At 52.5% G+C, this 27,428-nt stretch overlaps 1 protein-coding gene across 1 annotated transcript in view; it reads right to left on the bottom strand.

The window, feature by feature from the left end:
* The window catches only part of GPN1 (GPN-loop GTPase 1), a 32,187-nt gene extending 6,172 nt beyond the window's left edge, over nt 1–26,015 (bottom strand). The window contains exons 1-9 of the mRNA XM_083175117.1: nt 25,806–26,015; nt 13,645–13,738; nt 10,761–10,800; nt 9,070–9,136; nt 3,625–3,662; nt 3,234–3,312; nt 2,861–2,955; nt 2,736–2,781; nt 1–17 (exon numbers count right to left, since the gene is read on the bottom strand). Of these exons, the coding sequence (XP_083031243.1) occupies nt 1–17; nt 2,736–2,781; nt 2,861–2,955; nt 3,234–3,312; nt 3,625–3,662; nt 9,070–9,136; nt 10,761–10,800; nt 13,645–13,738; nt 25,806–26,000 (671 nt within the window). The 5' untranslated portion in view covers nt 26,001–26,015. The remainder of the gene's footprint in view (nt 18–2,735; nt 2,782–2,860; nt 2,956–3,233; nt 3,313–3,624; nt 3,663–9,069; nt 9,137–10,760; nt 10,801–13,644; nt 13,739–25,805) is intronic.
* Between the last annotated feature and the right edge of the window lie 1,413 nt (nt 26,016–27,428).

Genomic DNA, 27,428 nt, shown 5'->3' with positions numbered 1-27,428 from the left:
TGATCGATTATATCAGTCTGAAAGAGATTACAGCTTTATCTGCATCCATAATACAGATCTTTGATCAGATAGTCCTGTCTGCAATCGATGGATTATTATGGTGTTATCCCTGCATCCATACTACAGAAGATCTGTGATCAATTAATCCTGTCTGCAATCAATGGATTATTACGGTCTTATCCCCACATCCATACCACAGAAGTTCTGTGATCAGTTAATCCTGTCTGCAATCGATGGATTGTTATGGTGTTATCCCTGCATCCATACTACAGAAGATCTGTGATCAGTTATTGCTGTCTGCATGTGATTAATTATTATGGCCTTATCTCTGCATGCATAGTGCAGTGGCTCTGTGATCAGATAGTCCTGTCCGCATGTGATGGATTGTTACCATTTTATGCCCACATCCCTACTACACCAGATCTGTGATCACATAGTCCTGTCTGTAATCAATGGATTATTACTGTGTTATCCATACTACAGCAGATCAGTGATCAGTTATTCCTGTCCGCATGTGATGGATTATTACGGTCTTATCCCCACATCCATACTACAGCAGATCTGTGATCACATAGTCCTGTCTGCATGTGATGGATTGTAACGGTCTTATCCCCACATCCATACTACAGCAGATCTGTGATCACATAGTCCTGTCTGCATGTGATGGATTGTAACGGTTTTATCCCCACATCCATACTACAGCAGATCTGTGATCAGTTATTCCTGTCCGCATGTGATGGATTATTACTGCCTTATCCCCACATCCACACTACAGCAGATCTGTGATCAGTTATTCCTGTCCGCATGTGATGGATTATTACTGCCTTATCCCCACATCCACCCTACAGCAGATCTGTGATCAGATATTCCTGTCTGCATGTGATGGATTGTTACCATTTTATCCCCACATCCCTACTACACCAGATCTGTGATCACATAGTCCTGTCTGTAATCAATGGATTATTACTGTGTTATCCATACTACAGCAGATCAGTTATTCCTGTCCGCATGTGATGGATTATTACAGGTTATCCCCACATCCATACTACAGCAGATCTGTGATCAGTTATTCCTGTCTGCATGTGATGGATTATTACTGCCTTATCCCCACATCCAAACTACAGCAGATCTGTGATCAGTTATTCCTGTCCGCATGTGATGGATTATTACTGCCTTATCCCCACATCCATACTACAGCAGATCTGTGATCAGTTATTCCTGTCCGCATGTGATGGATTATTACTGCCTTATCCCCACATCCATACTACAGCAGATCTGTGATCAGTTATTCCTGTCCGCATGTGATGGATTATTACTGCCTTATCCCCACATCCATACTACAGCAGATCTGTGATCAGTTATTCCTGTCCGCATGTGATGGATTATTACTGCCTTATCCCCACATCCATACTACAGCAGATCTGTGATCAGTTATTCCTGTCCGCATGTGATGGATTATTACTGCCTTATCCCCACATCCATACTACAGCAGATCTGTGATCAGTTATTCCTGTCCGCATGTGATGGATTATTACTGCCTTATCCCCACATCCATACTACAGCAGATCTGTGATCAGTTATTCCTGTCCGCATGTGATGGATTATTACTGCCTTATCCCCACATCCACACTACAGCAGATCTGTGATCAGTTATTCGTGTCCGCATGTGATGGATTATTACTGCCTTATCCCCACATCCACACTACAGCAGATCTGTGATCAGTTATTCCTGTCTGCATGTGATGGATTGTTACAGTGTTATCCCCACATCCATACTACAGCAGACCTGTGATCAGTTATTCATGTCTGCATGTGATGGATTATTACTGCCTTATCCACACTACAGCAGACCTGTGATCAGTTACACGTGATGGATTATTACTGCCTTATCCCCACATCCATTCTACAGCAGATCTGTGATCAGTTATTCCTATCTGCATGTGATGGATTATTACTGTCTTATCCCCACATCCACACTACAGCAGATCTGTGATCAGTTATTCCTGTCTGCATGTGATGGATTATTACTGCCTTATCCACACTACAGCAGATCTGTGATCAGTTATTCCTGTCTGCATGTGATGGATTATTACGGTTTTATCCCCACATCCATACTACAGCAGATCTGTGATCAGTTATTCCTGTCTGCATGTGATGGATTGTTAGTGTTATCCCCACATCCATACTACAGCAGATCTGTGATCAGTTATTCCTGTCCGCATGTGATGGATTATTACTGCCTTATCCCCACATCCATACTACAGCAGATCTGTGATCAGTTATTCCTGTCCGCATGTGATGGATTATTACTGCCTTATCCCCACATCCATACTACAGCAGATCTGTGATCAGATATTCCTGTCCGCATGTGATGGATTATTACTGCCTTATCCACACTACAGCAGATCTTTGATCAGTTATTCCTGTCTGCATGTGATGGATTATTACTGCCTTATCCACACTACAGCAGATCTTTGATCAGTTATTCCTGTCTGCATGTGATGGATTGTTAGTGTTATCCCCACATCCATACTACAGCAGATCTGTGATCAGTTATTCCTGTCTGCATGTGATGGATTATTACTGCCTTATCCCCACATCCATACTACAGCAGATCTGTGATCAGTTATTCCTGTCTGCATGCGATATATTGCATTTGTATTACGCTGCACCACCCCTCACCAGGCTCTGTACATTACTGAATGACACCACCATAGGTAATGCATAGAACGCACCTTGTTCATGACCACAATGAATGGCAGCTTGCTCTTATACATGATGCTGGAAGAGAAGGCAAACAACGTCAGCATTGGTGGCAGACGGGGGACCACCGTCACCTCACAGCATTTCTCCCACCCACCTGCAGGCGTACAGCATGTTGGACATGAAAGTGACCGGGTTGGTGCTGCGAGATGTGTCCATGACATAGACCACCACCGTGGGGAAGGAGGAAGCCTGGGAGGGAAATCACAGCAGTCAGGACAACAGAGACCGCCCCCGTATCCCCACAGCAGAGACCGCCCCCGTATCCCCACAGCAGAGACCGCCCCATATCCCTGTATCCCCACAGCAGGGACCGCCCCCATATCCCCACAGCAGAGACCGCCCCCATATCCCCACAGCAGAGACCGCCCCCATATCCCTGTATCCCCACAGCAGACCGCCCCCATATCCCTGTATCCCCACAGCAGAGACCACCCCCATATCCCTGTATCCCCACAGCAGAGACTCACCAAGGTTTCCGTAATGATGGACCCAGAGGCCGACCACGTGAACACCTCAATCTGCCCGGGCGTGTCTATCAGCACATACCTGGGGAGGGTGGGTACACATGGCATCAGAGCGCAGGGCAGCGTGTGGGCGACGGAGGACCCGTGGGGCCGAAGCGTAGGGCAGCAGGTGGGTGACAGGGGACCGGAGCGCCGGGCAGCAGGTGGGTGACAGGGGACCCATGTTTTTGGAGTGCAGGGCAGCAGGTGGGTGACAGGGACCCGTGGGGCCAGAGCGCAGGGCAGCAGGTGGGTGACGGGGGACCCATGTTGTTGGAGCGCAGGGCAGACGGTCAGTGACATGTTGTCGGAGCGCAGGGCAGCAGGTGGGTGACAGGGGAGAGAGGGTACTTACTGACAGTTCTCCTGCTGCTTCTCTATGAACTTCACCACCTGCAGGAAGAAAGTGATACGTCACCTGCACATAGCACACACTACACTGGGGTCAGCAGCATCAGGGACTCACCTGCACATAGCACACACTACACTGGGGTCAGCAGCATCAGGGACTCACCTGCACATAGCCCGTAGCACACACTCTGCCGGGGTCAGCAGCATCAGGGACTCACCTGCACATAGCCCGTAGCACACACTCTGCCGGGGTCAGCAGCATCAGGGACTCACCTGCACATAGCCCGTAGCACACACACTCTGCCGGGGTCAGCAGCATCAGGGACTCACCTGCACATAGCCCGTAGCACACACACTCTGCCGGGGTCAGCAGCATCAGGGACTCACCTGCACATAGCCCGTAGCACACACTCTGCCAGGGTCAGCAGCATCAGGGACTCACCTGCACATAGCCCGTAGCACACACTCTGCCAGGGTCAGCAGCATCAGGGACTCACCTGCACATAGCCCGTAGCACACACACTCTGCCGGGGTCAGCAGCATCAGGGACTCACCTGCACATAGCCCGTAGCACACACTCTGCCGGGGTCAGCAGCATCAGGGACTCACCTGCACATAGCCCGTAGCACACACACTCTGCCGGGGTCAGCAGCATCAGGGACTCACCTGCACATAGCCCGTAGCACACACTCTGCCAGGGTCAGCAGCATCAGGGACTCACCTGCACATAGCCCGTAGCACACACTACACTGGGGTCAGCAGCATCAGGGACTCACCTGCACATAGCCCGTAGCACACACACTCTGCCGGGGTCAGCAGCATCAGGGACTCACCTGCACATAGCCCGTAGCACACACTCTGCCGGGGTCAGCAGCATCAGGGACTCACCTGCACATAGCCCGTAGCACACACTACACTGGGGTCAGCAGCATCAGGGACTCACCTGCACATAGCCCGTAGCACACACTACACTGGGGTCAGCAGCATCAGGGACTCACCTGCACATAGCCCGTAGCACACACACTCTGCCAGGGTCAGCAGCATCAGGGACTCACCTGCACATAGCCCGTAGCACACACTCTGCCAGGGTCAGCAGCATCAGGGACTCACCTGCACATAGCCCGTAGCACACACTCTGCCGGGGTCAGCAGCATCAGGGACTCACCTGCACATAACCCGTAGCACACACTCTGCCGGGGTCAGCAGCATCAGGGACTCACCTGCACATAGCCCGTAGCACACACTACACTGGGGTCAGCAGCATCAGGGACTCACCTGCACATAGCCCGTAGCACACACTACACTGGGGTCAGCAGCATCAGGGTCTCACCTGCACATAGCCCGTAGCACACACACTCTGCCGGGGTCAGCAGCATCAGGGACTCACCTGCACATAGCCCGTAGCACACACACTACACTGGGGTCAGCAGCATCAGGGACTCACCTGCACATAGCCCGTAGCACACACACTCTGTCGGGGTCAGCAGCATCAGGGACTCACCTGCACATAGCCCGTAGCACACACTACACTGGGGTCAGCAGCATCAGGGACTCACCTGCACATAGCCCGTAGCACACACTCTACCGGGGTCAGCAGCATCAGGGTCTCACCTGCACATAGCCCGTAGCACACACTACACTGGGGTCAGCAGCATCAGGGTCTCACCTGCACATAGCCCGTAGCACACACACACTACACGTGGGTCAGCAGCATCAGGGACTCACCTGCACATAGCCCGTAGCACACACACACTACACTGGGGTCAGCAGCATCAGGGACTCACCTGCACATAGCCCGTAGCACACACACACTACACTGGGGTCAGCAGCATCAGGGACTCACCTGCACATAGCCCGTAGCACACACACACTCTGCCGGGGTCAGCAGCATCAGGGACTCACCTGCACATAGCCCGTAGCACACACTACACTGGGGTCAGCAGCATCAGGGTCTCACCTGCACATAGCCCGTAGCACACACACACTACACTGGGGTCAGCAGCATCAGGGTCTCACCTGCACATAGCCCGTAGCACACACACACTACACTGGGGTCAGCAGCATCAGGGACTCACCTGCACATAGCCCGTAGCACACCCTACACTGGGGTCAGCAGCATCAGGGACTCACCTGCACATAGCCCGTAGCACACACACACTACACTGGGGTCAGCAGCATCAGGGACTCACCTGCACATAGCCCGTAGCACACACACACTCTGCCGGGGTCAGCAGCATCAGGGACTCACCTGCACATAGCCCGTAGCACACACACTACACTGGGGTCAGCAGCATCAGGGTCTCACCTGCACATAGCCCGTAGCACACACACACTCTGCCGGGGTCAGCAGCATCAGGGACTCACCTGCACATAGCCCGTAGCACACACACACTCTGCCGGGGTCAGCAGCATCAGGGACTCACTTGCACATAGCCCGTAGCACACACACTACACTGGGGTCAGCAGCATCAGGGTCTCACCTGCACATTGCCCGTAGCACACACTACACTGGGGTCAGCAGCATCAGGGACTCACCTGCACATAGCCCGTAGCACACACACACTCTGCCGGGGTCAGCAGCATCAGGGACTCACCTGCACATAGCCCGTAGCACACACACTACACTGGGGTCAGCAGCATCAGGGTCTCACCTGCACATTGCCCGTAGCACACACACTACACTGGGGTCAGCAGCATCAGGGACTCACCTGCACATAGCCCGTAGCACACACACTACACTGGGGTCAGCAGCATCAGAGACTCACCTGCACATAGTCCGTAGCACACACACACTACACTGGGGTCAGCAGCATCAGGGACTCACCTGCACATAGCCCGTAGCACACACACACTACACTGGGGTCAGCAGCATCAGGGACTCACCTGCACATAGCCCGTAGCACACACACACTACACTGGGGTCAGCAGCATCAGGGACTCACCTGCACATAGCCCGTAACACACACACACTCTGCCGGGGTCAGCAGCATCAGGGACTCACCTGCACATAGCCCGTAACACACACACTACACTGGGGTCAGCAGCATCAGGGTCTCACCTGCACATAGCCCGTAGCACACACACACTCTGCCGGGGTCAGCAGCATCAGGGACTCACCTGCACATAGCCCGTAGCACACACACACTCTGCCGGGGTCAGCAGCATCAGGGACTCACCTGCACATAGCCCGTAGCGCACACACACACTACACTGGGGTCAGCAGCATCAGGGACTCACCTGCACATAGCCCGTAGCACACACACTACACTGGGGTCAGCAGCATCAGGGACTCACCTGCACATAGCCCGTAGCACACACTACACTGGGGTCAGCAGCATCAGGGTCTCACCTGCACATAGCCCGTAGCACACACTACACTGGGGTCAGCAGCATCAGGGTCTCACCTGCACATAGCCCGTAGCACACACACACTACACGTGGGTCAGCAGCATCAGGGACTCACCTGCACATAGCCCGTAGCACACACACACTACACTGGGGTCAGCAGCATCAGGGACTCACCTGCACATAGCCCGTAGCACACACACACTACACTGGGGTCAGCAGCATCAGGGACTCACCTGCACATAGCCCGTAGCACACACACTCTGTCGGGGTCAGCAGCATCAGGGACTCACCTGCACATAGCCCGTAGCACACACACTACACTGGGGTCAGCAGCATCAGGGTCTCACCTGCACATAGCCCGTAGCACACACACACTACACTGGGGTCAGCAGCATCAGGGACTCACCTGCACATAGCCCGTAGCACACACACACTCTGCCGGGGTCAGCAGCATCAGGGACTCACCTGCACATAGCCCGTAGCACACACTACACTGGGGTCAGCAGCATCAGGGTCTCACCTGCACATAGCCCGTAGCACACACACACTACACTGGGGTCAGCAGCATCAGGGACTCACCTGCACATAGCCCGTAGCACACACACACTCTGCCGGGGTCAGCAGCATCAGGGACTCACCTGCACATAGCCCGTAGCACACACTACACTGGGGTCAGCAGCATCAGGGTCTCACCTGCACATAGCCCGTAGCACACACACACTACACTGGGGTCAGCAGCATCAGGGACTCACCTGCACATAGCCCGTAGCACACCCTACACTGGGGTCAGCAGCATCAGGGACTCACCTGCACATAGCCCGTAGCACACACTACACTCTGCCGGGGTCAGCAGCATCAGGGTCTCACCTGCACATAGCCCGTAGCACACACACACTACACTGGGGTCAGCAGCATCAGGGACTCACCTGCACATAGCCCGTAACACACACACACTCTGCCGGGGTCAGCAGCATCAGGGACTCACCTGCACATAGCCCGTAACACACACACTACACTGGGGTCAGCAGCATCAGGGACTCACCTGCACATAGCCCGTAGCACACACACTCTGCTGGGGTCAGCAGCATCAGGGTCTCACCTGCACATAGCCCGTAGCACACACACACTCTGCCGGGGTCAGCAGCATCAGGGACTCACCTGCACATAGCCCGTAGCACACACACTACACTGGGGTCAGCAGCATCAGGGTCTCACCTGCACATTGCCCGTAGCACACACACACACTACACTGGGGTCAGCAGCATCAGAGACTCACCTGCACATAGTCCGTAGCACACACTACACTGGGGTCAGCAGCATCAGGTAATCACCTGCACATAGCCCGTAGCACACCCTACACTGGGGTCAGCAGCATCAGGGACTCACCTGCACATAGCCCGTAGCACACACTACACTGGGGTCAGCAGCATCAGGGACTCACCTGCACATAACCCGTAGCACACCCTACACTGGGGTCAGCAGCATCAGGGACTCACCTGCACATAGCCCGTAGCACACACTACACTGGGGTCAGCAGCATCAGGTAATCACCTGCACATAGCCCGTAGCACACCCTACACTGGGGTCAGCAGCATCAGGGACTCACCTGCACATAGCCCGTAGCACACACTACACTGGGGTCAGCAGCATCAGGTAATCACCTGCACATAGCCCGTAGCACACCCTACACTGGGGTCAGCAGCATCAGGGACTCACCTGCACATAGCCCGTAGCACACACTCTGCCGGGGTCAGCAGCATCAGGGACTCACCTGCACATAGCCCGTAGCACACACTACACTGGGGTCAGCAGCATCAGGGACTCACCTGCACATAGCCCATAGCACACCCTACACTGGGGTCAGCAGCATCAGGGACTCACCTGCACATAGCCCGTAGCACACACTACACTGGGGTCAGCAGCATCAGGGACTCACCTGCACATAGCCCGTAGCACACACTACACTGGGGTCAGCAGCATCAGGGACTCACCTGCACATAGCCCGTAGCACACACTCTGCCGGGGTCAGCAGCATCAGGGACTCACCTGCACATAGCCCGTAGCACACACTACACTGGGGTCAGCAGCATCAGGGACTCACCTGGTCAAAGCGCGTAGCAAACAGGTTGAGCGATGTAACAATTCCCCCGTTGGGCCCGAGGCCATATCTGAGGCACCAGCTCAGGAGGCACAAGGTGAACAGAAGATCCGACACACACAGCCGACATCTGGGGTGGTACCGAGAGGAAACCTCTGGGCTAGACTGAATCAGAAGTGGGGGCTGCACTCCCTTATTTGTCACAACTGGGCCAACCGCCACCCCTTCCCCCTCCGACACCACAACCACCTCACCCTAACACCACAACTATGAACCCCCCCCCCCACCATAACCACAACCGCCTCTCCCTATGACTTACTGTAAGGGCACCAGACACGGCACGTGTGTAGTACATGATGCATGTGATGTGCATGTAGCGTTACTGTAAGGGCACCGGACACGGCCCCCGTGTAGTACATGATGCATGTGATGTGCGTGTGTAGCGGTACTGTAAGGGCACCGGACACGGCACATGTGTAGTACATGATGCATGTGATGCATGTGTAGCGGTACTGTAAGGGCACCGGACACGGCACATGTGTAGTACATGACGCATGTGATGCGCGTGTAGCGGTACTGTAAGGGCACCGGACACGGCCCCCGTGTAATACATGACGCATGTGATGCGCGTGTAGCGGTACTGTAAGGGCACCGGACACGGCCCCCATGTAGTACATGACGCATGTGATGTGCGTGTGTAGCGGTACTGTAAGGGCACTGGACACGGCCCCTGTGTAGTACATGACGCATGTGATGTGCGTGTGTAGCGGTACTGTAAGGGCACCGGACACGGCCCCTGTGTAGTACATGACGCATGTGATGTGCGTGTGTAGCGGTACTGTAAGGGCACCGGACACGGCCCCTGTGTAGTACATGACGCATGTGATGTGCGTGTGTAGCGGTACTGTAAGGGCACCGGACACGGCCCCTGTGTAGTACATGACGCATGTGATGTGCGTGTGTAGCGGTACTGTAAGGGCACCGGACATGGCCCCTGTATAGTACATGACGCATGTGATGCGCATGTAGCGGTACTGTAAGGGCACCGGACACGGCACATGTGTAGTACATGACGCATCTGATGTGCGTGTGTAGCGGTACTGTAAGGGCACCGGACACGGCCCCTGTGTAGTACATGACGCATGTGATGTGCGTGTGTAGCGGTACTGTAAGGGCACCGGACACGGCCCCTGTGTAGTACATGACGCATGTGATGCGCATGTAGCGGTACTGTAAGGGCACCGGACACGGCCCCTGTGTAGTACATGACGCATGTGATGTGCGTGTGTAGCGGTACTGTAAGGGCACCGGACATGGCCCCTGTGTAGTACATGACGCATGTGATGCGCATGTAGCGGTACTGTAAGGGCACCGGACACGGCACATGTGTAGTACATGACGCATGTGATGTGCGTGTGTAGCGGTACTGTAAGGGCACCGGACACGGCCCCTGTGTAGTACATGACGCATGTGATGCGCATGTAGCGGTACTGTAAGGGCACCGGACACGGCCCCTGTGTAGTACATGACGCATGTGATGCGCATGTAGCGGTACTGTAAGGGCACCGGACACGGCCCCTGTGTAGTACATGACACATGTGATGCGCATGTAGCGGTACTGTAAGGGCACCGGACACGGCCCCTGTGTAGTACATGACGCATGTGATGCGCATGTAGCGGTACTGTAAGGATACTTCTTCATGACTTCTTTGTAGTTCACAGTGTCACGGATATCTGTAGGGGAAATCCAGGTATACATATTATATACAGACAAACATTACATCGGCAGGGAAGGGGTGTACACGATACAGGGGGGGGGGGCGTACCTATATTGGCGGGGAAGGGGTGTACACGGTACAGGGGGGGGGGGCGTACCTATATTGGCGGGGAAGGGGTGTACACGGTATAGGGGCCGTACCTATATTGGCGGGGAAGGGGTGTACACGGTACAGGGGGGGGGCGCGTACCTATATTGGCGGGGAAGGGGTGTACACGGTACAGGGGGGGGGGGGGGGGTACCGATATTGGCAGGGAAGGGGTGTACACGGTATAGGGGGCCGTACCTATATTGGCAGGGAAGGGGTGTACACGGTATAGGGGGCAGTACCGATATTGGCGGGGAAGGGGTGTACACGGTACAGGGGGGGGGGCGTACCTATATTGGCGGGGAAGGGGTGTACACGGTACAGGGGGGGGGGCGTACCGATATTGGCAGGGAAGGGGTGTACACGGTATAGGGGGCCGTACCTATATTGGCAGGGAAGGGGTGTACACGGTATAGGGGGCAGTACCGATATTGGCAGGGAAGGGGTGTATACGGTATAGGGGCCGTACCTATATTGGCAGGGAAGGGGTGTACACAGTATAGGGGGGGGGGCGTACCTATATTGGCGGGGAAGGGGTGTACACGGTACAGGGGGGGGCGTACCTATATTGGCGGGGAAGGGGTGTACACGGTACAGGGGGGGGGGGGGCGTACCGATATTGGCAGGGAAGGGGTGTACACGGTATAGGGGGCAGTACCTATATTGGCGGGGAAGGGGTGTACACGGTATAGGGGGCAGTACCTATATTGGCGGGGAAGGGGTGTACACGGTATAGGGGGCAGTACCTATATTGGCGGGGAAGGGGTGTACACGGTATAGGGGGCAGTACCTATATTGGCGGGGAAGGGGTGTACACGGTATAGGGGGCAGTACCTATATTGGCAGGAAAGGGGTGTACACGGTATAGGGGGCAGTACCTATATTGGCGGGGAAGGGGTGTACACGGTACAGGGGGGGGGGGCGTACCTATATTGGCGGGGAAGGGGTGTACACGGTATAGGGGGCAGTACCTACATTGGCGGGGAAGGGGTGTACACGGTACAGGGGGGGGGGGGGGCGTACCGATATTGGCAGGGAAGGGGTGTACACGGTACAGGGGGGGGGCGTACCTATATTGGCGGGGAAGGGGTGTACACGGTACAGGGGGGGGGGGGGGCGTACCGATATTGGCAGGGAAGGGGTGTACACGGTATAGGGGGCCGTACCTATATTGGCAGGGAAGGGGTGTACACGGTATAGGGGGCAGTACCGATATTGGCAGGGAAGGGGTGTATACGGTATAGGGGCCGTACCTATATTGGCAGGGAAGGGGTGTACACGGTATAGGGGGCAGTACCTATATTGGCGGGGAAGGGGTGTACACGGTACAGGGGGGGGGGCGTACCGATATTGGCAGGGAAGGGGTGTACACGGTATAGGGGGCCGTACCTATATTGGCAGGGAAGGGGTGTACACGGTATAGGGGGAGTACCGATATTGGCAGGGAAGGGGTGTATACGGTATAGGGGCCGTACCTATATTGGCAGGGAAGGGGTGTATACGGTATAGGGGCCGTACCTATATTGGCAGGGAAGGGGTGTACACGGTATAGGGGGCAGTACCTATATTGGCGGGGAAGGGGTGTACACGGTATAGGGGCCATACCTATATTGGCGGGGAAGGGGTGTACACGGTATAGGGGCCATACCTATATTGGCGGGGAAGGGGTGTACACGGTATAGGGGCCATACCTATATTGGCGGGGAAGGGGTGTACACGGTATAGGGGCCATACCTATATTGGCGGGGAAGGGGTGTACACGGTATAGGGGCCATACCTATATTGGCAGGGAAGGGGTGTACACGGTATAGGGGCCGTACCTATATTGGCGGGGAAGGGGTGTACACGGTATAGGGGCCGTACCTATATTGGCGGGGAAGGGGTGTACACTGTATAGGGGGCCGTACCTATATTGGCGGGGAAGGGGTGTACACGGTATAGGGGCCGTACCTATATTGGCAGGGAAGGGGTGTACACGGTATAGGGGGCCGTACCTATATTGGCGGGGAAGAGGTGTACACGGTATAGGGGGACGTACCTATATTGGCGGGGAAGGGGTGTACACGGTATACAGGGCCGTACCTATATTGGCAGGGAAGGGGTGTACACGGTATAGGGGCCGTACCTATATTGGCAGGGAAGGGGTGTACACGGTATAGGGGGCCGTACCTATATTGGCGGGGAAGGGGTGTACACGGTCCAGGGGGGGGGTGTGCGTACCTATATTGGCGGGGAAGGGGTGTACACGGTATAGGGGGCAGTACCTACATTGGCGGGGAAGGGGTGTACACGGTACAGGGGGGGGGGGGGGGGGCGTACCGATATTGGCAGGGAAGGGGTGTACACGGTATAGGGGGCAGTACCTATATTGGCGGGGAAGGGGTGTACACTGTATAGGGGGCTGTACCTATATTGGCGGGGAAGGGGTGTACACGGTATAGGGGGCTGTACCTATATTGGCGGGGAAGGGGTGTACACGGTATAGGGGGCTGTACCTATATTGGCGGGGAAGGGGTGTACACGGTATAGGGGCCGTACCTATATTGGCAGGGAAGGGGTGTACACGGTATAGGGGGCCGTACCTATATTGGCGGGGAAGGGGTGTACACGGTATACGGGGCCGTACCTATATTGGCAGGGAAGGGGTGTACACGGTATAGGGGCCGTACCTATATTGGCAGGGAAGGGGTGTACACGGTATAGGGGGCCGTACCTATATTGGCGGGGAAGGGGATCTCATGCACAGCTGGATCCAGGTTGACGATGTATGGAGGGGAGAGCTTCTCATGTAGGTATGATGTCAGTCTCTGTAAGAGGAGAGATGGGAGGTGAACACAGAACACATCAGGGCAGTGTGTAATACATAGGACTAGTACTTATCCTAGCACCCTGCACCCGTCACACCCCACTTCCTGGACGGGAAACAAAAAAAAATCTCAAATGTAAGAACATGGGCGCCTGTATGAGAAAATGAGATTTATGTCTTACCTGGTAAATCTCTTTCTTCGAGGACATCAGGGGCCACAGCGTTACAGTGGGTAGTAAGGAGATGGGAGAGCACCAGCACCCTAGAGGTTAAACTTGAACTGCCTCCCAGGCAGCCGGGCTCCTCCCCTCCTCTACCCCGCCTCCAGGCCAGGAAGCTAAGTTTTTTTAACAAGCCAAGGCAGGAGACAAGATAGAAGGAAGAGAAGCACCGCACAGAAACACATTCTGAAACATGTTAGTACCCTCAACCGAGGGATAATATAACATAATCATAACTTAACCATAACGGAAGTAAAGCAGGCGCGGCAGGGAGGGATCCCTGTGGCCCCTGATGTCCTCGAAGAAAGAGATTTACCAGGTAAGACATAAATCTCATTTTCTCCTTCGGGAGACATCAGGAGCCACAGCCATTACAGTGGGACGTCCTAAAGCAGCCACCTATGGGTGGGGACGCGCCTGTGCCGCAGCCAACACACTCTGGCCAAAGGCCGAGTCCTGGGAGGAAAACGTGTCAAAAGCGTAAAAACGCAAGACAGTAATGGCGGACGACCAAGTCGCCGCCCTGCAAATTTGCTCAACTTTAGCACCGCCTCTTACAGCCCAGGACACCTCCACAGACCTAACGGAATGTGCCTGAATCCCTGCCGGAACTGGGAGGGAGGTGTCCAAATATACTTAAAAAGAAAGGAAACGGTAATCCACAGGAAGTGGACAGCCGTTCACAGACAAGGATTCCTTTTTGGAGGCACACTTTTAATTTGTTGAGAAATGTATAGTGAATGAGTTAAAAATTAACTTTTAATTCCAATTATTCTAAAATAGTGATAACTCTATTCAATGATATGATGCAAAATTAGCTATGTAGAGTTAGACAAACAATTTAAATATTTTACATATTTTCATGTGAACAACAAGAGGGCCACTGATATACTTTCATAAATTCCTATCAAGATCAGTGGCAATTGGTGGTGTTATTTTACATAAACATTTAGCATAAATTATGCAGATTTTAATTTTTTAATTTTTCTAAAAATAATTTTTAGAACCTATAATAGGTTGGCTGATGACTGACCCAGGATATGTGATTTATCTGTAAATGCTTTTTTATATTTAAATTGGAGTGAATAATATAAGAAATCACATATAGTCTCCCCAGATGGTGGTTAGCCGTGTGTTATAGAAACCATCTTAGTATGGTAACTAGCGCAGGTATCCTTGCAGGGATGGGAAAAGCAATGTACAGTGAGTTAGAGTCTAATCTTTCTGCTGCCCACCTTCTTCATAAATATGAGCGGAAGGGGGGTGAGAGAAGAGTTAGATACACTGATGGAAAAGTAGCAAGTGTGAAGAGGACACTTCTGTAAGTGATGTTAGGTCAGCCCTGATACTAGTGCATTGCAGGGCTGAAATTCGTCACCAGAAAGTCTCTCTTAGCACGGAAAAGAAAATTAGGGATAAAGCTGGGGGGGGGGGGGGGGGGGGGGGGGGGGGAGTTTGGAAAGAGAAGGCTGAGGTAAATTAAATAACACAGGGTGATAGATCTTAATAGCTGGCAGCAGATAACAAAAAAAAAGGGGGGGGGGGGATGTCTGGCTTGCTGTATGGCAGCAGATTTATACAAATGAACGGCTGTCCACTTCCTGTGGATTACCGTTTCCTTTCTTTTTAAGTATACTAGTACTTGATTCCTGGAGGCACCTCCAACGTCATAATTGTTGTATGTCATCAAATATACGATTTCTCTAGTTGGTTTTTCATATACATTTGACCCCCTTTTTTTTGTCCTGTGCATGATACTACTCCTAGGTGTCCAAATATGCCTGCCAGAGCGACTCTAGCGGGCAGTAGTTTGCGTAGAGGCGGGCCACCCTCTCATCCGAACACCATATAGTACAAAGAGAGAGAGAGTCTGACTAGTGCAACAGCCTAGAACGGTGCACATAGCACATAAATACGCCCCGGCCGGACAACGTCCAAGGAGGACCAAGCCGTAGTAACAACAGACTGTCTAAATGCCGGAACAATAATGTCCTGGTTGACCTGAAAGCCGGACACCACTTAAGGTAGTTGAGAAGGGACGGTAGGAAAAACCGCCCGGTTATAACCAAGGACTTACAGGACAGAGCTGACAGGTCAGAGACTCCCCTGGCCAAAGCTATCGCCAACAAGGAAACAATCTTCCAGGCGAGTCAACACAGGTCCACCGACCGCAAGGGCACAAAAGGTGGGCCCTGAAGAAGTCAGGATTAGAGAGATCCCAGGGGGCAACTGGGGTAACTAAGGGAGGCTGGATATGCAAGACATCCTGCAGGAATGTACAGACATCCGTCGACAGGGCCACCCGTCGACAGAACAAGATGTGCAAGGCTGAAATCCGAACCTTTAAAGATGATCAACGCAACCCAGCCTCCAGACCCTTCTGCAAGTAGGACAGAACCCTAGCCAGGTAGTAAGTCCCGGAATCTGAAGCGTAGGGTTCGCAGCAGGAAAAGTAAGCCCTCCATATGCGATGGTACACCCCATCTAGGGAGGTTTCCTCGCCCTGAGCATGGTGGAGTGAAACCCGCTGGGTCTTACCCGGGAGGTCTCAACAGCCACCCCGTCAAAGCCAAGTGCCTCAAAGCCGAAAGAGAGAGGCGGACCATGAGAGCATGCCTGTGTCCAGGGGTAAGCGAATAGGAGGGGCTACTGACTGCAGATCCGAAAACCAGATCCGTCTGGGCCAAGGTGGAGCAACCAGAATCAATGTGCCGCCCTCCGGCTTCAGCTTGCGAGACATTTGCAAAAGGAGGAAAGTGGTGGAAAGGCGCCATCAGTGTGGACGGCCACGGAGCGGACAGGGCGTCTACCAGGCAAGCCCCCCCCTCCGGGTCGCAAGACCAGGACCCGCACAGTGGTGGTTTGAGGGTATGGCGAGAGGCTGTCAAGGCCACCTCGGTTGGGCCCCACCGTTGTACCAGCATCTGAAACATCACTCTAAGGAGGGTCAAGTCGTCGGCATCACAGGTCTGACGGCCGAGGAAGACCGCCACCCAATTCTGGACTACCAGGATAAAAATTTCTGAAAAAGCAGGGATCATCTCTGAAAGATGCCGGATGCTTCTGTCATAGTGGGCTGACAACTAGTGCCACCCTGGTGGTTAACATATGCCACCCTTGTCGCAATGTCCGACTGGACTTGCACCGGCCAACCCCTAAGTTAGGGTTCCGCCAAGCGGACTGCCCGGAAGATTGTCTTTAGTTCGAGGACGATGATGGAGGGCTGGGCCACTAGAGTGGTCCAGAGACCCTGGAACGACCTTTGAGAAGTGACCACCCCCCAAACACGGGAGGCTAGCATGCATGGCTCCAGTAGCGAGGTCCCGTCCAGAAGCCCCCAGGAAAGGGGGGCCCTGCTGGAGACCAGGCGAACTTCTGGGCATGGATATTGTGGGAGGAAACCGGAGTACCAGGAGTAAACCCATGCAAGTCTGGGGAGAATATACAAACTCCGCACAGTTAGGGCCATGGTGGGAATCGAACCCATGACCTCAGCGCAGTGAAGCAGTAATGTTAACCACTACACTATCCGTGCTGCTCCTTGGACAGTATTGTAGAGGGTTGGTATGGAACTGAGCCTATTCTGCCAATTCGAAGGCCGATCCACCAACCCCAGGGACCCCACGCAGGCCTGCACAGACACCTGCCAGGGGGACAAGAGATGTCTGATCCTGGACTGTAGAGCCAGATGGCAATCCCCCAGAAGGGATATCCTCTGCCGAATGGTATCTAAACCGGCCCCCATATTTGGCACTGGCCCAAATAAAAAGGAACCCTCAAAAGGGACTTTGAGTTCAGGCCTTCCAAGAGCACAGACGCTGGTATGTGTGTGCAGCTATGGCCGAGGGTGACCCTCTGGAGGCGATTGGTGTAATTTCCAGAGCCGTCACCTGATACTCAATAGAAGGCAGCAGGGTTTCCTCCGACACCCCTTATGCAGCGTCCGCTGTGAGAGAAGTTGCTCACGCAACTAAGGCCTTAGCCACCCAAGCAGATGCCTGGGGCAGGAGTGCGTCCACTTTAGGGACAGTCTCCCAGGGGACTATGTCCTCCTGTGGAAGGGGGTAAAAGGAAGGGAAACCGCCGATGGCAAGCTAAACTTCCTGTTAGGAATCTCCCAACTGATGACCTTAGTCGAGTTCACAGATTTATGGAATAAACCCAGAATACACCTAGGGAGACACCCAAAGGTGTAGGCGGCTCAGCGGGGTCGTTTAAGGTAAGGACCTATTTGACAGCTGAGACCAAGGTCGGCACCTCAAGACGAGGTGGGGGGGATTCACCTTATCACAGGCCCCCCATCTTCCATACCGTCGTCGACGGTCCCCTCTAGACAATGCTAATCCCAGGTGTCCTCCTCTCTGTGTCTGCTGACGGAGGAGTCTGGATGACGGGGGTATCTGCGTCTACCTGCAGGTACAGAGCGCTTCCACTGTGCGGGGAGCTACACCCGCCAAGGATGGGGACGGCATTTCTGGGGACCTTGTCTGGAGGCAGATAAGCACTCAGCCAAGGGATGAGGCTGCTACTGCTACTAGCTGCACCGGCAACGGAGTAAAGAACGTGGCCCAAGCAGGCTCCTGTTTTCTAGAGGAGGCTGTACCTGTGGGCCTCGCCCAGGCATTGTAGCAGCCTGCGTATAAGCCGTACTGTACTAGTAATGGGGGCATAGGCCAACATTACAGGATGTACAAGACATCCGCGCCGGAGCCCCAGAGTCACTGGGACTGGTACTCCTGGAAGACGTTGCAGTATTATAGCACTGTGAACCGGCTGCTAAAGCACAGGTAAGACAATGTACTACAAGTATAGAAGGCATACAATGCCATAGAATAGGCGGGTAGACTATATGGTACCGCTAACACAGTATTCTCTGACCAACAGAGATAGTGTTCAAGCCATACACCGTAAGCTGGTACTACGTATACCTTGCGGTGGCGTAGACATTTGGCCCATTTGTACGGCTAACACAGCATACTTCTGTTTTAAATTTTGCATTGTGGGAAGAAACCGGAGTACACGGAGTAACCCCACTAAAACACGGAGAGAACGTACAAACTCTGCACAGTTAGGGTCATAGTGGGAATTGAACCCACGACCCGAGCTGTGCTGCCCCCACAGTACGCAGTAAGCTAGTACTAGGCACATATAGCAATCATTGGCAGGCAGCCTTTCTGACAGGCAGTGATAGTGTTACACAGTGCACAGCCAGCCTGTGATATACATACAATGCAGTGATATAGACAGTGCAGTGATATACATACAATAGACAGCTGCAGTGATATAGACCGGCAGTCTATACGGTACAGACAATGCAGTATGCATCTGAGCCAGCTTGTAATAGACATACAAAGCAGTGATATAGACATACAGTGCAGTTATATATACAGGTGCAGTGGATATACTGGCAGTCTATATGATACAGACAACGCAGTCTGCATCTGACAGCCAGCTTGTATCTGACAGGCAGATAACTGCAGAGTTTGGGTCATGTTGGGAATCGAACCCATGACCTCTGCACTGTGATGCAGCAATGCTAACCATTACACCATCGGCTCTGTCCTTTATGCTTCCGACAGGCAGTGATGGTGTTAATTTACAGGATACAATGTTGCACTTGGCTCTGCTGTGCCCAGAGATTGAACTCTGTCTGCTCTGTTACCTGACTCCTGGAGGAGATTATTACAGGGGAGCCCAGGCAGTGAAGGAGTGGAACCCCAGACTGGCTTGATAAGCTCTCTGTGTCCCTCCACACATGTTAAGTCAGCATGACCTAACCAGCAATACATGGCCATATAGTACAGTGTAACACAGATTAAACTGACAGGCAGCTAAACTGTTAACAAACAATGCAGCATACAAGGGCAATGCAATTAATGGCACAAGGCTCCTTTCAGAGCACAGTACTGTACAGTATCCCGAAGGAGGGGTACAGGGGGGGCATGCCCAAATGACCTGGCAGTGAAGGAGTGGAACTCCGGGTGGCTATGAGCTCCTCCGTGTTTCTCCTCACATGTTGCAGGCAGGCAGGAAGGGATCTCAGTGGCGGGAACTCTCTGTGTGTTAAACACAGTTCCCTGCCTACTGTCCCCGGGTGGAGAGGCTGATGTGGGGGGAGCCTTCTCCCCCTGCTGACAAATGGCCCCCAGGGAGGTGTCCACATGCGGCGCAGGTAAAAATGGCAGGGGTCCGGCGCTACCGGGCGGCCCCGCATACCTGGCGCCGCTGCCCACAAACCGTTTCCCTGGTGGTCCAGCGGGAGCGGGTGGCGAACCAGCCGTCCGCTTGTCAGCGCAGTCGGCGGTCCCCCCCGCCGAACTGCTGCAGCCGCAATGCCCAGCAAGCGGGGAGCGCGTTACCTTTGTCAGGTCCCCGGCGTCCGGTGGCGGCTGTGGCTCCCCAGTGCCCGGGGGCCGCTGCAGGTCCCCACCCTCGAGTGGCGATGCAGCTCCGGACCCGGGTGATGGAGCAGCAGCGCAGGTGTCTGTGCAGACCCCCAGTGCTGCTGCTCTGTCACTGACACAAGTCAGTGTAAAAGAAAAATGAAAAATAAAATATAAAAATCAAGTTAGGCTGCTAAATAGCAGCCCCTCTATTAGGTGCATCTGGCTCCTGCCAGCACCCGAAAAAACTGAGCTTCCTGGCCTGGAGGTGGGGTAGAGGAGGGGAGGAGCCCGGCTGCCTGGGAGGCAGTTCAAGTTTAACCTCTAGGGTGCTGGTGCTCTCCCATCTCCTTACTACCCACTGTAACGCTGTGGCCCCTGATGTCTCCCGAAGGAGAAATCTGTTTTTAGCATAACACAGTATCCGGATTTCATATGATGATCAAACCGGACATCACATTGAGAATTGAGGGACGTACAGGCACATGATATACTATTATCATACAGTTCCACGAGGGCTTCTACCCCACTACATCTACTGTGATTCCACACCAGTTATACCCTTGTAGGGTACGATACGCCCACTTTAATTCACAAATCCTGTGAGTGTGCCTTTAGGGGCACAACACCCCAATATATAAATAAATATACCTTAGAAATTAGCCGATCAGAAACTATGTTTTAGACACTTGTTCCAAGAGCGGAAAAGAAAAGAAAGACATTCTCTGGGTGGGGGCACCCTCACATCACAGACAATGGATTTGCTTCTATTGCATGTATTAAAAAAACTTACATTTTTATTATGGGTATTATTAAAAATATATGGTGTTCATAATTTGCACACCAAAAGAGAGGATTTGTTTTTAAATTTAAAACGTAACCTTTATTGATTTATGAAATATATCGAGGGGACCTAGGTATCTGCGTTTTTCGTGTTCATATGGAGCCGCAGGTCTTGGTCCACTCAGCTTTTGTGAAATAGTTAGAGGTTAAAATTGGACATACATATCACACATACATATAAAGTGAAGTGCTCATGCACTGTAGTAGTAGGAAGTGTTTACTGGACATGTTACTTGTTCCAAAATCTTACTGTATAGGGTTCTCGTTAATGGGAGCAGGGGGCTGTTTAGAGGTTAGGTTTTTCAGCTCTTCACCCTTACTCCAAGAGATGATATCTGGGTGGGAGACTATTGGATTTTGGTCAGGCAGAGTGTTTGCTTTTAGGTGTATTTCAAGGTATTTGGATGTTATTCACTCTTCTGCTCTATGTATGTAGTGATGGTTTCACTCGGTGTCTATTCTGCCATTCCCTTTATTGTTGATTTTATTCAGTGTGACTGCTGAGCTGCAGTTATACTCACTACATATATTGGGTATTGGTTAGCCTCCTTTTTATTTGCTGCCTTATTCGGCATTATATAGCATGTTTTTTTCGCTTGGGGGATTTAGATAGAATTAAGGTTGGTAACCGATTATTGGTATTCTACTGCCATGTCGTGGTTTTGTAGTAGAAGTTACCCAGGGTTAGCTACCTCTTGTTTGTGGAATACTCAAGCCTTATTTATCGTGGTACTTAATCATCTGGCGGTCATTAATGTACAATATATGGGTAATTTTCCCTATTGACGACCTGTAATCTAGTCCAGATATTGATGGGATGATGGTCTATGCAGTTATTTATTATGTGCAGGCTGAATCCCAATCTGGCTAGACTGTTTTTCCACAGCCCCCTCTATACAAGCTTTAAGTGGGAGACAGTTTGTATTTAGTCCGACGGTGGATATTTTCATTGATAGTTTTGTTCAATGTATCTGCTGGACTGCAGTTATATACCCTATATATATCTGGGTATCAATTAGCCTCCTTTTTATTTACTGCCTCATTCGGCATTATGCAGCATGTATATTCATTTGGGGGATTTGAGTATAGGGCCGTACACACGTTTGGATTTTTGGCCATTTTCGATTCGATTTTGCTTATAGGAGCAAAATCAGATCGAATCCTGTAAGAAATCGTTTCGGTTTGTTGTTCCTTTCGATCTAAATTCGATTCGATGCGTGCTCCCGTTTTCGCCAAATCGAACAAAAAAATCCTGACATTGGTAACCAATTCTTGGTGTTCTACTCCCATCTAGTGGTTTTTGGTAGGAGATACCAGGGTTAGCTTCCTCTATTTGTGGAATATATTGGCTTTATTTATCACAGTACTTGGTCACCATCTAGTGGTCAATCATATGAAATACATGGGTAGTATTCCCGTGAGGAGACCTGCAAATCATGCACTGTTGGTAGCTCTCGAGGACTAGTGGTCGTTTCGCTGGGCGCTTGGTCACAGGATGTCCCATGACCAAACGCCCAGCGAAACGTACGTCGGGACCAGCCGATCATGTGATGTACACACGTAACCGGCACACAACTGACAGACAGGGAGAGACCAGGAAGCGGTTACTACGGTGGCTATATGCGGCTTCAAGCACACACCTTGTTTGGTAACAAGGTAACCGCTGGATGCGTCCAGGGGATCCCCTTTCCATTCTGCTAATAGCTTTGTACTAGCCCCGATCCTGCTTACTAATGCTCTCAGATTATCTGTACTGCAGGGACATATAAACCTGCAACCTGTATTATTAACTGGCAATACCTGTATTGGAAATTATTCTGGGTTTTATATGTGGCCTATGATTAAAATCCTAAATACCGCTACCCAGACCTTGGTATAATACTAGGATATGAGGGTCACACTGCTCACATACTCAACCATATTTCCGCAGCTACAACAGGCATTAAATGCCTGACCATATTCACCAATATATTTTTGCAAAGCGCTATTCCGGACAAGGAATATGAACACCATATATTTTTAATAATATCCATAATAAAAATGTAAGTTTTTAATACATGCAATTGAAGCAAATCCATTGTCTGTGATGTGAGGGTGCCCCCACCCAGAGAATGTCTTTCTTTTCTTCTCTTGGAACAAGTGTCTACTGTATATTTCACGTACTCAGGGGTGCACCACTGGCAGTCCAGCAAAGGGACACTTGACAAATTAAATGACCTAAGTGTCTAGGACCAATTTATCCGAATAACGGTGTTGTGCCAGTTATCACAGACTTTGTTACTATAAAATCACAGTGGTCCGTCACCACTGACCAGTGCGGTTAATACTCTCACTACTCCCCCCCCCCTTGCTACAAGAAATTATGTTTTAAAAGGAAAGAATCCCCTGTGCGAACTGTATGACACGAGGAGACTTGTCCTCTATCTCCCCTTTTTGTCATTTCATAATAATCATTATGGAGAGAATGAATTGAGGAGACGCATCAGGACACATTGCAAAGACAGCCGAGTACTGGCCTCTTTCTCATACCATCGCCCATGTTCTTACATTTGAGATATTTTTTGTTTCCTTTCCACTTTGTAAGGGTACTAGGTGGTATCCTCATCTCATTTCGAATACAGGCTGCTCCATTGTGCAGACAGATATATACCCCATTTTTTACTAAACAAATTGTGACACCCCACATCCTGCCTGGTCTGTTGCTCTCTGCTCTGGTACATCTGGCACAGTGTGATCTGTATCTCAGCACCTGTCACACCCCATGCAGTTCCTCTTTCCTGTCTGGCAGGCCATCTCTGCTTTGTTGCTTCTAGCACAGTGCGGTCTGTATCTCAGCACCGTGCTCCTAGCACAACCCCATGCAGGTCCTCTTTCCAGCCTCGAGTGTCCCTCTCTGCTCTGGTGCTTCTAGCACGCTGTGGTCTGTATCCCAACACCCGTGACGGGTGCAGAATGCTGAGATAAAGACCACACTGTGCTAGAAGAACGGTGTGCTCTTTCCACATATTTTGTGCCATTTTGCTCTCTACTCTGGTGCTTCTAGCACATTGTGGTCTCTATCTCAGCACCCATCACACACCATACAGTTCCACCTTCCTGTATTGGGCGTCACTCTCTGATCTGGTGCTTCTAGCACAGACTGGTCTGCATCTCTGCACTATATAATTACGCAGAGATAGAGATATCTATATATATATATATATATATATATATATATATATATATATATATATATAGATAGAGATATCTATATATATATATATATATATATATATATATATATATATATATATATATATATATATATATATATATATATATATATATACATATACATACACACACACACACACACACACACACACATACATACATACACACACACACACACACACACACACACACACACACATACACACACACACTAATTACAAGGACGAATTAACAACATTCAGTAAGTGAATACACAGCACACAGGAGAGGGGGGCGGTGGGAGAGGGGGACACAGCACACAGGAGAGGGGGACACACAGCACACAGGAGAGGGGGGTGGGAGAGGGGGACAGCACACAGGAGAGGGGGACACACAGCACACAGGAGAGGGGGGTGGGAGAGGGGGACACAGCACACAGGAGAGGGGGGTGGGAGAGGGGGACACACAGCACACAGGAGAGGGGGGTGGGAGAGGGGGCCACAGCACACAGGAGAGGGGGGTGGGAGAGGGGGACACACAGCACACAGGAGAGGGGGGTGGGAGAGGGGGACACACAGCACACAGGAGAGGGGGGTGGGAGAGGGGGACACACAGCACACAGGAGAGGGGGGTGGGAGAGGGGGACACACAGCACACAGGAGAGGGGGTGGGAGAGGGGGACACACAGCACACAGGAGAGGGGGGTGGGAGAGGGGGACACACAGCACACAGGAGAGGGGGTGGGAGAGGGGGACACACAGCACACAGGAGAGGGGGGTGGGAGAGGGGGACACACAGCACACAGGAGAGGGGGTGGGAGAGGGGGACACAGCACACAGGAGAGGGGGGTGGGGTGGGATACAACACACAGCAGGGGGGTGGGGGGGTATATATAGCACACAGGAGAGGGGGTATATAGCACACAGGTGGGGGTGTGTATCTATAGCACACAGGAGAGGGGGTGGGGGTATATAGCACACAGGTGTGGGGGGGTATATATAGCACACAGCAGGGGGGTATATAGCACACATCAGGGGGGGGGGTATATAGCACACAGGAGAGGGGGGGGGGGTATATAGCACACAGGAGAGGGGGAGGGTATATAGCACATAGCAGGGGGGTATATAGCACACAGGTGGGGGTGTGTATCTATAGCACACAGGAGAGGGGGTGGGGGTATATAGTACACAGGTGTGGGGGGGGTATATATAGCACACAGCAGGGGGGTATATAGCACACATCAGGGGGGGGGGGGTATATAGCACACAGGAGAGGGGGGGGTATATAGCACACAGGAGAGGGGGAGGGTATATAGCACATAGCAGGGGGGTATATAGCACACAGCAGGACTGGGGGGTATATAGCACACAGGAGGGGGGGTATATAGCACACAGCAGGACTGGGGGGTATATAAGGTGACAGCCGGCACCTGCACCAGGGTGGTCTTCCCGGAGCCGGCCATCCCCAGCACTATCATACACAGCGGGGCCCGGCCGCCGCCACCACCGCTCTCCGCCATCCCGCTCACTCCGCCGCCTCCGCCGCTGCTAGTACCATAGAGACTGGAGGACAGAGCGTCGCCGTTTTCACCACCGAGAGGAGGGCACGGGAACCGTGTCACCATGACGACGCTTCTATCTGCCCCGCCCCTTCTCAATAACTTTATTTACTACAGAAATAGGACAAAGTCTCCTCCTGTCTCTGTATTATCCCCCCATGTCCTGTCTCCTCCTGTCTCTGTATTATCCCCCCATGCCCTGTCTCCTCCTGTCTCTGTATTATCCCCCCCATGCCCTGTCTCCTCCTGTCTCTGTATTATCCCCCCATGTCCTGTCTCCTCCTGTCTCTGTAGTATCCCCCCATGCCCTGTCTCCTCCTGTCTCTGTATTATCCCCCTATGCCCTGTCTCCTCCTGTCTCTGTATTATTCCCCCATGCCCCGTCTCCTCCTGTCTCTGTATTATCCCCCCATGTCCTGTCTCTGTATTATCCCCCCATGCCCTGTCTCCTCCTGTCTCTGTATTATTCCCCCATGCCCCGTCTCCTCCTGTCTCTGTATTATCCCCCCATGCCCTGTCTCTGTATTATCCCCCCATGCCCCGTATCCTCCTGTCTCTGTATTATCCCCCCATGCCCTGTCTCCTCCTGTCTCTGTATTATCCACCCATGCCCTGTCTCCTCCTGTCTCTGTATTATCCCCCCATGCCCTGTCTCCTCCTGTCTCTGTATTATCCCCCCATGCCCTGTCTCCTCCTCTCTCTGTATCCCCCCATGCCTTGTCTCCTCCTGTCTCTGTAGTATCCCCCATGTCCTGTCTCCTCCTGTCTCTGTATTATCCCCCCATGTCCTGTCTCCTCCTGTCTCTGTATTATCCCCCCATGCCCCGTCTCCTCCTGTCTCTGTATTATCCCCCCATGCCCCGTCTCCTCCTGTCTCTGTATTATCCCCCCATGCCCCGTCTCCTCCTGTCTCTGTATTATCCCCCCATGGCCCGTCTCCTCCTGTCTCTGTATTATCCCCCCATGTCCTGTCTCCTCCTGTCTCTGTATTATCCCCCCATGTCCTGTCTCCTCCTCTCTCTGTATCCCCCCATGCCCTGTCTCCTCCTGTCTCTGTAATATCCCCCCATGCCCTGTCTCCTCCTGTCTCTGTATTATCCCCCCATGCCCTGTCTCCTCCTGTCTCTGTATTATCCACCCATGTCCTGTCTCCTCCTGTCTCTGTAGTATCCCCCCATGTCCTGTCTCCTCCTGTCTCTGTATCCCCCCCATGCCCTGTCTCCTCCTGTCTCTGTAATATCCCCCCATGCCCTGTCTCCTCCTGTCTCTGTATTATCCCCCCCATGCCCTGTCTCCTCCTGTCTCTGTATTATCCCCCCATGTCCTGTCTCTGTAGTATCCCCCCATGTCCTGTCTCCTCCTGTCTCTGTATCCCCCCATGTCCTGTCTCTGTATTATGCCCCCATGTCCTGTCTCTGTATTATCCCCCAATGCCCTGTCTCCTCCTGTCTCTGTATTATCCCCCCATGCCCTGTCTCCTCCTGTCTCTGTATT

Source organism: Crinia signifera, chromosome 3, assembly GCF_055691185.1.
Source record: "Crinia signifera chromosome 3, ASM5569118v1, whole genome shotgun sequence".
NCBI classification, from domain to species: domain Eukaryota; kingdom Metazoa; phylum Chordata; class Amphibia; order Anura; family Myobatrachidae; genus Crinia; species Crinia signifera.
The sequence above is the reverse complement of the archived record's forward strand: the minus strand, read 5'-3'. Positions and strand labels throughout refer to the sequence as shown.